Genomic DNA, 13,130 nt, shown 5'->3' with positions numbered 1-13,130 from the left:
TTTGATCCATTTGAATGGCAGTTTTTCCATTTTCTTCCACATCTTTCTGGTTTTGGTTGCAGTTTTAAAGCATTTGAGATCATTTTAGCAGAGCAGCCTGTCATTTTCTGCACTTTTTTATATGAAAAATGCAGACTATTTATTTATTTATTTGAACAGCCTAATGTTCCTTTTTCTTTACTTTCTGTAAAGTAACAAATTTGATACATTTTTCTTCATGGTCTGATATGGAATAGAATGTGCTGTGTTTCCACTGCATTTTTGTGTAATGAATTAATATTTATTACAAGGATTTTGCACTTTAATTGCTTTTTTTAAACACACTTCTATTATGGTGCATCCAGAAAGTATTCACAGCGCTTCACCTTTTCCACATTTTATGTTACAACCTAATTCCAAAATGGAGTAAATTAATTTATTTCCCCTCAAAATTCTACTCACAGGACCCATAATGACAACATGAAAAATGTTTCTTTGAAAGTTTTGCAAATTTATTAAAAAATACATAACTAAGCATTGTGAATACTTTCTGGATGCAATGTATGCAGTTGACACAGAATTCTGAGCATACAAAGTTAAATTAAGACACGGAGCAGGCAGAATTCTTCACATTTGGCTTCTCCCTTGTTTCATGCGAGATCACACAGTAGAACCGAGGTGGATGTGCATGAATTTTCCAATATTTCATTATTCAGTTTTGGTGTGCCTTAGGTTCCTGTTTTTAGCAGGCAGCAGGGGCACCTTTTGTGGTCTTCTGTTGTCACAGCCCATCTGCTTCAGTGTTCAATGTGTTGTGTGTTCAGAGATGCTCTTCTGCATACATTGGTTGTAAAAATGGTTATATGACGTATTGGTGCCTTTCTATCAGTTTGAGCCATTCTGACCTCTGCCATCAACAAGGTATTTTCACCTACAAAACCACCACTTGTTGGACGTTTAGTATTCTTATTTGGTCTGTTCTCTGTAGACCATAGAGATGGTTGTACATGAAAATACTAACAGATCCAACAACCACATTACATCAAATCACTGAAACTGCCTTTCTTACATTCTGATGCTTCGTTTTAACTTCAGAAGGTTCTCTTGACCACATGTCTACGTGCCTGAAGGTATTGAGTTTCTGCCACGTGATTGATTAGATATTGGTTGTAACAGGAGTGTATTTCTAAAATTTCAGTCTAAAGCAAGGGCTGGCAAATTTTCTCTAAAATTTCAAACGTGTCTTAGACTGGCATAGTTCTCAACCTTCGTTTGGCCTCCTCAGTACAAGGCAAGTCTGAGAGTACGTGTCGGTGCCACGTGTCCACCACAAAACCATCTTGTGTCCTGTTCGGGATGGCAACCACCCAAGCAGACAACTGGTGAAAGTAACCATCTACTGTACGTGGTGCAGCCTGGTGAAGCACCGGGGTCCAATTGGCCTTCTCCTGTCGCTGGGGTCCTCAACACTGAGTGCTGGATCAGGCACAGACACGATCCATATCACCAAGATGTGGTGTGGTGCCTGTCGATACAATACACGGTCACATATATTTGGGAGTAATGAGCAGTTAATTTTTTCCTCAAGACATGAAGCTGTAAAATCATGAAGTTACCTAAATTTATGTGAGTATATATACAGTCTGAAATCCTGCAGATGTTACTGTCCAAATTCTGTCTGGTGAGCAGCTGCCTGCCTTTGTGATAATGTGAGCTCCAGAATGAAGGCAGTCAAGTAAAGATTTTTAGTATGAAAATCTTAAACAGGGTAATTGTCATCAGGAAACGACAGATGGCGGCACTGCGCCCTGTTTCCCCCACTTGGTGGACTGGGCCCCCCAAGCCCACGGGTGAAACGTGACGCTTCACTCCTCTGAACCATTCACGTTTCTCCGTAACCGTATTATCAGCGTCAGAAAAGCTAAATTCAAAATTAACATCCTGGATTCATCTTTCAAAATAAAACTCACTGGAGTTCATCAGTTACAAGCAGCATTTCGACCAACAGAGTGCTTTTATTGTTTTTGTAAAATCTCTCATTTCCGGTCTCAGCTCAGCTACCTGTCGTTTACTTGGCGTATCTGGCCGCATTTATCTCCACTACAGCGACCCCGTGAGCGTCAACTTTTCATATTGACGCAGAATGGAGAGAAGCTGACGCACCGTTATTTTACCGGACCGTTAACTTTCTTCCTCAAGCCTTCACTCATGCATCACGACCCGCAACTTTTTTGCCCGACCCTAAAGATTAGTTTGGCGACAGTTTAGCAACAATTTGACCACTGAAGAGCTCACAGATCCCCTCTTTTTAGACCCCATTTGGACTCTTTTACCGCGTCATTACGCACGATGCGCAAAGGGATGGCTCCTCTCCGGAGACAGACAGCTGGAGTACAAAATGTTTTTTATGTGTATCTCTCCATTTCATTGGCTTATTCCTACAATGTAGATTTGGAGCACCCCTTGGTGTTCAGAGGACCTAATTCTAGTTTTTTTTGGGTATTCGGTGGTGGAGCATTATCATGACACCACACGCTGGTGAGTTTTACATCGCAGTGTCTGTTTATGATTGCCAGAAAGTCAATGGATGTGAGTTCTTTAACATCCCCAAAGAGTCAAACTGTAGGCTGTTTTCTCATAAATAAAGTGCATTATTGCCGCAGAGGCACACTTCCTTTGATTGAAATCTTGCTTGCAGCGGCAAGAGATGTTTGGTGGGAGAGACAACCTCCTCATGGCTCCTTTATGTCTGCAGGGTGCTTGTGGGAGCTCCGAGGGCAAACTCTACCTACAGTAGCGCTGTGCGCTCTCCTGGAGCTGTGTACAAATGTCGAATCCACAGCAATCCTGAACGACGCTGCACAGAGATGGACCTGGGAAGAGGTCAGTCCCAGTCGGCAGCATCAGACCTCATGCACCCAGATTTTTTCACTTTCTACAGACCAGAAACACAAACATTGGGTTGATCGTGAAGTATCTTCCCACTCAGCTTCTGCACAGACTCACAGTTTATAATTATGCAGCTTTAATGCTCTTTTCACCAAAGTCCAAAGTGACAGTTGTTCCTGATCATGCTTTATACATGCATGCAAAACTAAAGTTTCTAAGCGCACACATCACTGAATATTTTGATACATGTGATTTTTCTGCTAATATTTTCCAAGCATGTGAGCCTTATTACTGAGTTGTGGAACTCTTGTTCCCCCCCAAAGCTCTGCTCTTGTAGTCAAGAAAGCAGGATGCAGTCATGGCTTTAATATCAACCCTGTGTAGTCAGTGTGTCACCAAAAAAAAAAAAAGAAAATTGTGTGCGAGCCAGAGAAGCTGGACTCAGATGGGCCTCAGGAAACTAGTAACACATTGTCACAGACACACTTAACAGCTATTGTAGTGTACATGCCATCATGCTGATTCACTTGTCTTGTATGGGGGAAAAGATGATAAATTTGGTGTGAGCACATCTTACAGAAACAAACTTTCGTTGGACTATTTTCACTCATCAGAAGAAAAAGGCCAAATTAATCCACTGCCTTATATTTGTGTTGACTTACAGTTCATCCAGAAAGTATTCACAGTGCTGCACTTTTTCCACATTTTGTTATGTTACAGTCTTATTCCAAAAAGGAGTAAATTCATTTTTTCCCTCAAACTTTTACTCACAACACCCCATAATGATGACAAGAAAAAGAGTTGGGTTTTTTGCCACTTTATTAAAAATAATAATAATAATAAAAAAACTAAGAAATCACATATACGTAAGTATTCACACCCTTTGCTCAATATTTTGTTGATGCACCTTTGGCAGAAATTACAGCCTCAAATCTTCTTGAATATGATGCCACAAGCTTGGTGCACCTAACTTTGGGCAGTTTTGCCCAGTCCTCTTTACAGCACCTCTCAAGCTCCATCAGGTTGGATGGGGAGCATCGGTGTACAGTCATTTTCAGATCTCTCCAGAGATGTTCAATCAGATTCAGGTCTGGGCTCTGGCTGGGTCACTCGAGGACATTCACAGAGTTGTCCTGAAGGCACTCCTTTGATATCTTGGCTGTGTGCTTAGGGTCATTGTCCTGCTGAAAGATGAACTGTCGCCCCAGTCAGAGGTCAAGAGCGCTCTGGAGCAGGTTTTCATCCAGGATGTCTCTGTACATTGCTGCATTCATCTTTCCCTCAATCCTGACTAGTCTCCTAGTTCTTGCCGCTGAAAACCGTCTACACAGCATGACGCTGCCACCACCATGCTTCACTGTAGGTATGGTGCCTGTTTCTTCCAAACATGATGCCTGGCATTCACGCCAAAGAGTCCAATCTTTGTCTCATCAGAGCAGAGAATTTTGTTTCTCATAATCTGAGAGTCCTTCAGGCGCCTTTTGGCAAACTCCAGGTGGGCTGCTATGTGCCTTTTACTAAGGAGTAGCTTCTGTCTGGCCACTCTATCATACAACAATTTTATTTCACATTGTCATTATGGGGTATTGTGTGTAGAAGTTTGAAGGGAAAAAATGAATTTCATCCATTTTGGAATAAAGCTGTAACATAAAAAAAAATGTGAAAAAAGTGAAGCGCTGTGAATACTTTCCAAATGCACGCTATTTCCTATTAATTTTGCTTTATTTGATAACATGCACTGGGCCACCTCAAAAATATGACACCAAGGATTGTCTTACAATTTTTCAATAAGTCAACAACACCATAAAATGTAGCTTTGAATAAAAGTGATGTTGAATTAACTTGTCTTCGTTTAGTTCATTTTAAGTACCGTATTTTCTAGAGTATAAGACATGGATTTTGTTTTATTAGTTCGGGAGGTCCTGTAACTTATACTCCAGTGTGACTTATATGAGCTGATATACAAGTCAAGAGTTACAGTATATACCTAAAATGCCCTGTGTACCACGTCTTTCCCCTATTGACTGCCGGGATAGGCTCCAGCTCCCCCGTGACTCTTAATTGGAATAAGCGGGTATAGAAAACAAAAGAATGAATAGCCTAAAAATAATAACTAATTACACTGGGCTTTCCCATGAATCAAAGCAAAACAAATTTTAAACAAAATGCACTCCAGTAATTAAAGAACAAATAATAATAAAAGTATACCACAACAATGCACAAAAATCCCAAATTAAAGAGCAGATAATATAGAAAAAAGGTGCGACTTATATGTTTTTTTCCTCTTCAGAGGCAGATTTCTCAATCTTTGTTTTGTTTATTTGGACTTAGTTATTAAATAAACTGTTAAAACCAGTTTCCTATCAGCGCAAATCATTCAAGTTTATTTGGTGCAACGTTTATGCCAGTTGTCCTTCCTAATGCAACTTTAGATGTTGTGTACAGGACAATTGTGGGATTTGAACTCCGGACCTTCTTGCTATGAGGCAGGAGTCCCACCTCATGTACCTTTGCACCACATCAGCACTAATAAATGCTTGAGACCACTGTCACGTTATCATGACAACATGTGTTGCTTCAATGAGTTTTATATTCTGCCACATTTTTATACTTGTATGATATTTCAGAAGTTTTGTGTGATAATATTGACACAAATCTGATATCACGGGGTGAGATTGTTGTTGACAACATTAATAATCACAGGGTTCCCATGATACACTTCAATAACAGTCACAAAAATGTGCTGATGGATGTGTTTTAGTCTACGTGTCTGCCTGCAAAGTAGAGTTGACATACACTACCAGTCAAAAGTTTGGACACACATGCCCATTCAGTTGAATGGGAAAGTTTGTTTTGTAGTTCAGATGTTGTTAACTAGTAATATTCTGTCTTCACAACAACTTCAGTAATCTTTTGTCACACTAGCATAGAATAAAATTCCAAAAATAATCATCAAGTAAAATGCAATGATACAATATGATTAGGTTTAGATTAGATTGGGAAATTGAGGTTCCAGCAGTATTGTATAGCAGCACACAGGGTAAGAAGCACACAGAGTATAAAAAGGAAAGTAAAAACGAAAAACAGTTTGCAAATCTAAATATAAATGCACAATATAAATACCAGACATACTGATCAATATGATGCAAATTTTTGAAGTTGCAACTGTGCCACTTTTAAAACAGTGTACGAGGTCTGTTAGAAAAGTATTGGACCTTTTTATTTTTTGCAAAAACCTGATGGATTTGAATCACATGTGCTTGCATGAGCAAACTTTGAACCTTCATGTGCATGCGTGAACTTTTTCACGCCTGTCGATTGCATCATTTTCTGGTAAGCAGCCTTTGTGTGAGGACATGTGCAGTGCGCTCGGCAGATTTTCATTTCAAGGAAAAAGACGGAACAACTGGAGCAGCGCTACTGCATCAAATTTTGCCAGAAACTGGGCGACAGCCAGGTGGAAACTATTCGGAAGATTCAGACGGCTTTCGGTGACGATCCTATGGGCATCACACAGATTAAGGAGCGGTACAACCGCTTTAAAGACATCCGTACAGTGGTGGAGAGCGAGCTGCGCTCTGGTCGGCCATCAACATGATGAAATGACCAGATCATTTCCAAAGTGAACGCTGTGGTGATGCAGGACCGTCGTGTGACTATCCGAGAAATTGCGGAAGAGGTGGACATCAGCACTTTTTCGTTACGTTCCACTGTGACAGAAGATTTGGCCATGAAAAGAGTGACTGTGAAATCCATGCTGCTGCTGATGGCGGAGCAAAAGCACCTCCATGTTGAAGTCTCACAGGACATGCTGTGACATGCCCAGCTCTTCCACAATTTCTCGGATAGTCACACGACTGAAAAGTCACCGAAAGCTGTCTGAATCATCTGAATGGTTTCCACCTGGCTGTCGCCCAGTTTCTGGCAAAATTTGATGCGGCGCTGCTCCAGTCGTTCCATCTTTTTCTTGAAATGAAAATCTGCCGAGAGCACTACACACACCACCTCACACAAAGGCTGCTTACCAGAAAATGATGCAATTGGCAGGCGTGAAAAAGTTCACGCATGCGCACGAAGGTTCAAGGTTTGCTCATGCAAGCACACATGATTCAAATCCATCAGGTTTTTGCAAAAAATAAAAGGTCTGATACTTTTCTAACAGACCTCGTACATTTATAAACCGGTTACGAAATCCCTTTACAAAGACAAAATTTATAGTTGTTGCTGCCTTATTTTATTGATTGTACTGCTTATGTAATGTAGTTTTGCAGAAACACTTATTGCCCTCCTTTAACCTTTGATTTATTTGCACTCTTGTTATATGCAGAGTTGGTATCTCAGTGGGAAACGACTTGGGCTCCCGACATGTAGACCGGGGTTTGATTCCTGGTTACGCTGCCTCTCTGTGTCCTTGGATAAGGCATTTTATCTACTTTGTTTCAGTCCACCCAGCTGTAAGTGGGTACCACCCTTGGCTGTGAAAGCAACCTATATCCCGTTTTATCTGCTTTATACTGTAGAATCCGGGGATAAGCACTGGCACCAATGTGCCTCCGTTCTTTTGTTGGACCTACTTTGTAGTTACACCGATTGGTGCATTTACTTATTCTTGGATTCCATAGTGCTTAGCAGATAAGAGTCTGGGACACTCCCTTGACAGAATGCAAGTCTGTCATAGGTTACTTCCCCAGCCAGTGCCAGTCCCCACTTACATCGGGGTTGACTTGGATGATGCAGATGAAGTGTCTTATCCAGGCACATGCACACAGACAGGTTGTGTGATTAGGAATCATCCCATGTCTACACAATGGTACCCCAACTCCTATCCATCTGCTTTACAAAACCTCTGGCACCAATGAGTCTCAGGGTCTATAGGATGGATTTCTTCTTCTACTTAGATAAATATACCTAATTTGCCTCATTCAATCATTTTTTGAATTAAAGGACCTCCAGAATTGAATGAACAGCTTCAGTAAATTAGTTTGAGAAATACACTGGTAAGTGCCGCAAAGCGTACATGAGCAAAAAGCTTCACATATGGTGTGCCAAACCCTCAACAACACATTTGGCAAAGATAAAGATTTAATAGGAGCCAGAAGCTGTCAAATGTGAAGTTAGTAGCTGCGAAACATCCTCTGGCCTGTTGACTCAATGTCTGAAAACAGATCTCTTTGTTTTTCAGGAAACAAGCTGAGAGAGTCATGTGGGAAGACGTGCCAAGGAGACAGAGCTGATGAGTGGATGGGGGTCAGCCTGGCCCGACAGGACAGAGCTGACGGCAAAATACTGGTGAGATCGGGGACAGTATGCTGCGGCAAATTGTTTTACACAAACCATGTACACCCGTAAAGATACATTTGTTTATACCGCCATCATTGCTACAAATGAACTGCACTGTTAGACCACAACGGGGCCCAAAATCAGGAGCCGCCATTAACAACCGCCAGAAATACAACTTTTACACTTCAAGCGATAATCTCCTGCTTTGAATGACATGATGAAGACTGAATGGTTTTTGCAACTATTAAGCTGGAGCCACAACGAAAGCAAGAGAGATTTGGAAGCCGCAGTGTGGTTATATAATTCTGGGAATTTTACCTTCTGTTGGTGCTCAAAATCAGCAGAAGAGTTGGTTAAAAGTAGAAGGTTGTAGGTTCTTATCAAGAAGCAGCAGGCCAGTGTGTTTAGACTGCAGCCACTGCGCCGTGGAGCTGTGTAAGGACAGTAAATGTTGACATTTACTGTGAGTAGCGATGGACTCTGTCTCGTCTGTAACAATACTGAAAAGTGTGTCAGCCTCTAAATCTGACTGCTGGGTTATTTTTATAGTTTGTCTCAACCACAGTTGGTCTGTAACCACTCATGGCAGGTGTCAATCTGCTAAATTACCTGTTTTCTGACTGATCTCCTCCTCTGGGATACACAGTAATCACAAGAATGCATTTTCTAAAGAAGTCCACGTTGGCTTTGTTAAAGCCAGATTACTTTCAAAGGTTTGGTGCTTTTCTTGTTTGGTTGGAATGTGTTGGCACGGTTTGAAGACCAGGAGCCTTTGGCTTTACTCGTCATTCACTCAAACACTTTGAAGACTTCTTGGAGTTGTCAGTCTCAGAGAATCTGAGCACAGAGTGTACTGAGACTCCAGACGGGATTATGATAAAAAAAAAAAAAGAGGTTGTGACTTCCAAAGCCACGTGTTTGTGTGTGTGTGTGTGTGTGTGCGCAAACATGCTTGTGTCTTTTAATCTCTCCTGAACAGATGTACGTTTCCACTGGTGCGTACAGCTAACGTAAAAGTTAGGATCATAATAACGCTGAACCCTGACAACATTTAGCTGACGCTGCTGCTAATAGCCTAACACATTTATTATATAAATTTAGCTTTGGCTTGTTTTTTTTTTTAAACATACCTAAAGAGCTGAAATTTAATATGTAACAAACATTGGCTTCCCAAAACAATTTAGCATGCCACGACCAGATGATCAAGATCTATCCGGAAAGTAATCACACCACTTCACTTTTTCCACATTTTGTTATATTACAGAATTATTCCAAAATGGATGAAATTATTTTTTCCCCCTCAAAATCCTAGACACAGTACCCCATAATGACAATGTAAAAAACAAGTCAATTTTTTTTAATTTTGCAAATATATTTAAAAAAAAAACTAAGAAATCACATGTATATAAGTATTCACATCCTTTGCCATGAAGCTCAAACTTGAGCTCAGGTGCATCATGTTTCCACTGATCATCCTTGAAAGCCACTCCTTAGTAACAGGCACATGGCAGCCCGCCTGGAGTTTGCCAAAAGGCACCTGAAGGACTCACAGATCATGAGAAACAAAATTCTCTGGTCTGAGACAAAGATTGGACTCTTTGTTGTGAATGCCAGGCGTCATGTTTGGAGGAAACCAGGCACCATCCCTACAGTGAAGCATGGAGGTGGCAGCATCATGTTGTGGGGAGGTTTATCAGCAGCAGAAACTGGGAGAATAGTCAGGATTGAGGCAAAGATGAATGCAGCAATGTACAGAGACATCCTGGATGAAAATCTGCTCCAGAGCGCTGTTGATCTCAGACTGGGGCAATGGTTCATAGCAGAACAATGACCCTAAGCACACAACCAAGATATCAAGGAGTGGCTTCAGGACAACTCTGTGAATGTCCTTGAGTGGCCCAGCCAGAGCCCAGACCTGAATCTGATTGAACATCTCTGGAGAGATCTGAAAATGGCTGTACACTGACGCTCCCCATCCAACCTGATGGAGCTTAAGAGGTGCTGCAAAGAGGAATGGGCAAAACTGCCTAAAGATAGGTGCTTGTACCAGACATACAGTTATGCTCAAAAGTTTACCTACCCTGGCAGAAGTTTTGCTTTTTTTGGCCATTTTTCAGAGAATACGAATGACAACACAAAAACGTATGTTTCACTCATGGTTTGTGGTTGGGTGAAGCCATTTATTGTCAAACAACTGTGTTTCCTCTTTTCAAATCAAAATGACAAGAGAACTACCCAAATGACCCTGATCAAAAGTTTACATACCCCTGTTCTTAATACTGTGTATTGCCCCTTTAACACCACTGACAGCTTGGAGTCTTTTGTGGTAGTTTTGGACGAGGCTCTCTGATGGTAAAGCTGCCTGAATATGTTTCGGACTTTATTTACATCAGTTACAAAGAAATACAAACAGTATGGCACTTTATGGTAAATCTGCATGGAGTAGAAAGTTCTCAAAAACTGAGTAACTGTGCAAGAAGGAGAAGAGTGAGGAAAGCCACCAAGACACCCAGACAACACAGAAGAAGTTACAGGCTTATGTGGCTGTGATTGGAGAAATTGTGCACAGTGCAAGCTTTTCATTTTGCATCACTTCTCTTAGCTTCACAGTGGAGTAGAGCAGAGAAGGATTTTCTTTCACCAAAACAGATCAAATCCAGGCTTGCATCTCAGATGTACCTTCTGGCTAAACTTTGAGGTCTTCTTTTTAAGAAAATCCTCCTCTATACCACTTCATCATGAAGATGGATAACTAGTGATACAAACTAATCACCAGGCCTCTTGTTCTTGCTTTGGCCACCAACAGGGTGGCAGCCATTGTGAGATACTAAAAACAACAGTTGTGTCACAATGTCATATGAGCATTGTAATTAATATCACCACAAGACAGAGGCAGATGTGACCAGAAACTTGATATTTGTATTCTGGACAAATGAATGTACCGTCAACCTGGCACAACCACATGGGCATTATTTCCATTTCATTACTGCTCGTGGCATGTCATTAGTGTCGTCATTTTAGATAGTCTTAATGGATTAGTGCATAACCTCTAACAGGAAGAAATGCATGATTTTAGAGTTTACAAATGTTTTTGACCATTCATTCATTCATTTTTTCTCTATACCCGCTTGTTCCAATTTGGGGTCACAGGGGGGCTGAAGCCCATCCCAGCGACCATTAGGAGAGAGGTGGAGTACACCCTGGTACATCACAGGACCACATATGGACAGACAAACACATTCACACACACACCTATGGTCAATTTAGAGTCACCAATTAATCTATGTCTTTGGAAATGAGAGGAAGACGGAGCACCTGGAGGGAACCTACACAAATTCCACACAGAAAGAACCAGGTGGGAAGTGATCCCAGAACCTTCTTGCTATGAAGCAACAGCGCTAACCACGAGGCCACTGTGCCACCCTTTATGACGGTTATTTTTTTAAAAAGTTAGTTGGCATAAAGTTAGAGGAACTAAATTTAGCTAAAGCTAACTGATCCATTAATGGTTTCCGGCGTTATCTGAAAAGCTAATCCAATAATGAAAATGTTAGCTTTGCTAATTAGCTCCTCGCTGATTAGCTGAACTGCATCCACCACTGCACGTTCCTGAGCAGCGGGCGTGAAACAGCTGGTCAACAGATGTGAACAAATGTTTTATTTGTTTGTGACCAATGTTCTGCACACGAACACAACAAGAGCACAAAGTCCATATTTGGTTTTCTTCAGATAAAAGGCTGCTTTGGTGATTTAGCACTTTCTCAGTCAGCTGTGTAGATTCTCTTTTAGTGTTTGTGTTAGCTAATTTAATGAATTAATTTATGTATGTATTGATTGACTTATTGATTGATTTTTGAAGGCACTCTGCTTCTGCTGAATGGGAGAGTCTTTGCACATATTCCTCCTACTGTTATTCAAGCCGTCCTTTGAAGCGCAAATGTTTCCCAACATAGTAGCTCGCTCGCTTACAGGCGGTCGGGTGTCTGACACTCCGTGCGTCACCACAATCTGCTGATCGGTTGTCAGAGAGCTAAACAGTACATGGAAAAATTAGATGTGCTTCGCCTGCATCCAGATCTGTCCCAAAGGATACTGGAGCCTCAGCGGGTACCAAATTACAACCACATTTATACAATTATGTGGCCTGATTTGTGTAAAATTTGAAATCTACTCTCCGTGTTCTTGATTTTTTTTTTATTTTTTTAACCATTTTGTGGAATTGGTTTTGCTTCAAGAAAGTGTCAGAATATAAGTATAATGTCGTCACCTTTCGAAATGTGCTGTTTTATTTCAGAAAAAAGAGTTATTTCATTATTTGTGGATCCTCAACACATTTTTAGCAACCTAGTGTACATGAAGGTCCATAATTATTTGAACAGTAACACAAGTTTTCTAATTTTGCCTCTGTACACCACCACAATGGAATTAAAATTTAAAAGGGGAGGTGATGGTCTAGTGGTAGGTGTTGGGCTTGAGTCCAGAAGATCATGGGTTCAAATCCCCGCCTGACTGGAAAATCACTAAGGGCCCTTGGGCAAGGCCTATAATTCCCTTTATTGCTCCCAGTGTGTTGTGAGCGCCTTGTATGGCAGCAGCCTGACATTGGGGTGAATGTGAGGCATTATTGTAAAGCGCTTTGAGCATCTGATGCAGATGGAAAAGCGCTATATAAATGTGGACCATTTACCATAAAATAAAGCAGTTAATATGTGCTTGTAGTGTAGATATCCAGTTTTAATTTAATGGGTTTCATAAAACATATTTGCATACATTGCTCCTCAGTTTTAATAGGCCGTACGTATTTGGACAAACTAAATATGATTGTTATTTTTAATACAGATCATGGCTTTCATAGAAAGTTTTCTTTTTCGACAAGTCAGGGGATGGATACATGAACATTTCCAAGTCAGTGAATATGTCTTGGATTTCATTTACATCAATCATTTAAGAACTATGTACAAACAGTATGGTATTGTTCACAA

At 40.9% G+C, this 13,130-nt stretch overlaps 1 protein-coding gene across 1 annotated transcript in view; it reads left to right on the top strand.

Annotated features, from left to right (window-relative positions):
- Positions 1 to 2,111: 2,111 nt before the first annotated feature.
- The window catches only part of itga9 (integrin, alpha 9), a 153,042-nt gene continuing 142,023 nt past the window's right edge, over positions 2,112 to 13,130 (top strand). The window contains 4 exon segments of the mRNA XM_034184922.1: positions 2,112 to 2,469; positions 2,471 to 2,517; positions 2,735 to 2,862; positions 8,051 to 8,157. Of these exon segments, the coding sequence (XP_034040813.1) occupies positions 2,329 to 2,469; positions 2,471 to 2,517; positions 2,735 to 2,862; positions 8,051 to 8,157 (423 nt within the window). The 5' untranslated portion in view covers positions 2,112 to 2,328.

The sequence above is a fragment of the Thalassophryne amazonica genome, chromosome 13, assembly GCF_902500255.1.
Source record: "Thalassophryne amazonica chromosome 13, fThaAma1.1, whole genome shotgun sequence".
Taxonomy (NCBI): domain Eukaryota; kingdom Metazoa; phylum Chordata; class Actinopteri; order Batrachoidiformes; family Batrachoididae; genus Thalassophryne; species Thalassophryne amazonica.
This window is presented reverse-complemented; position numbering and strand designations above follow the sequence as displayed.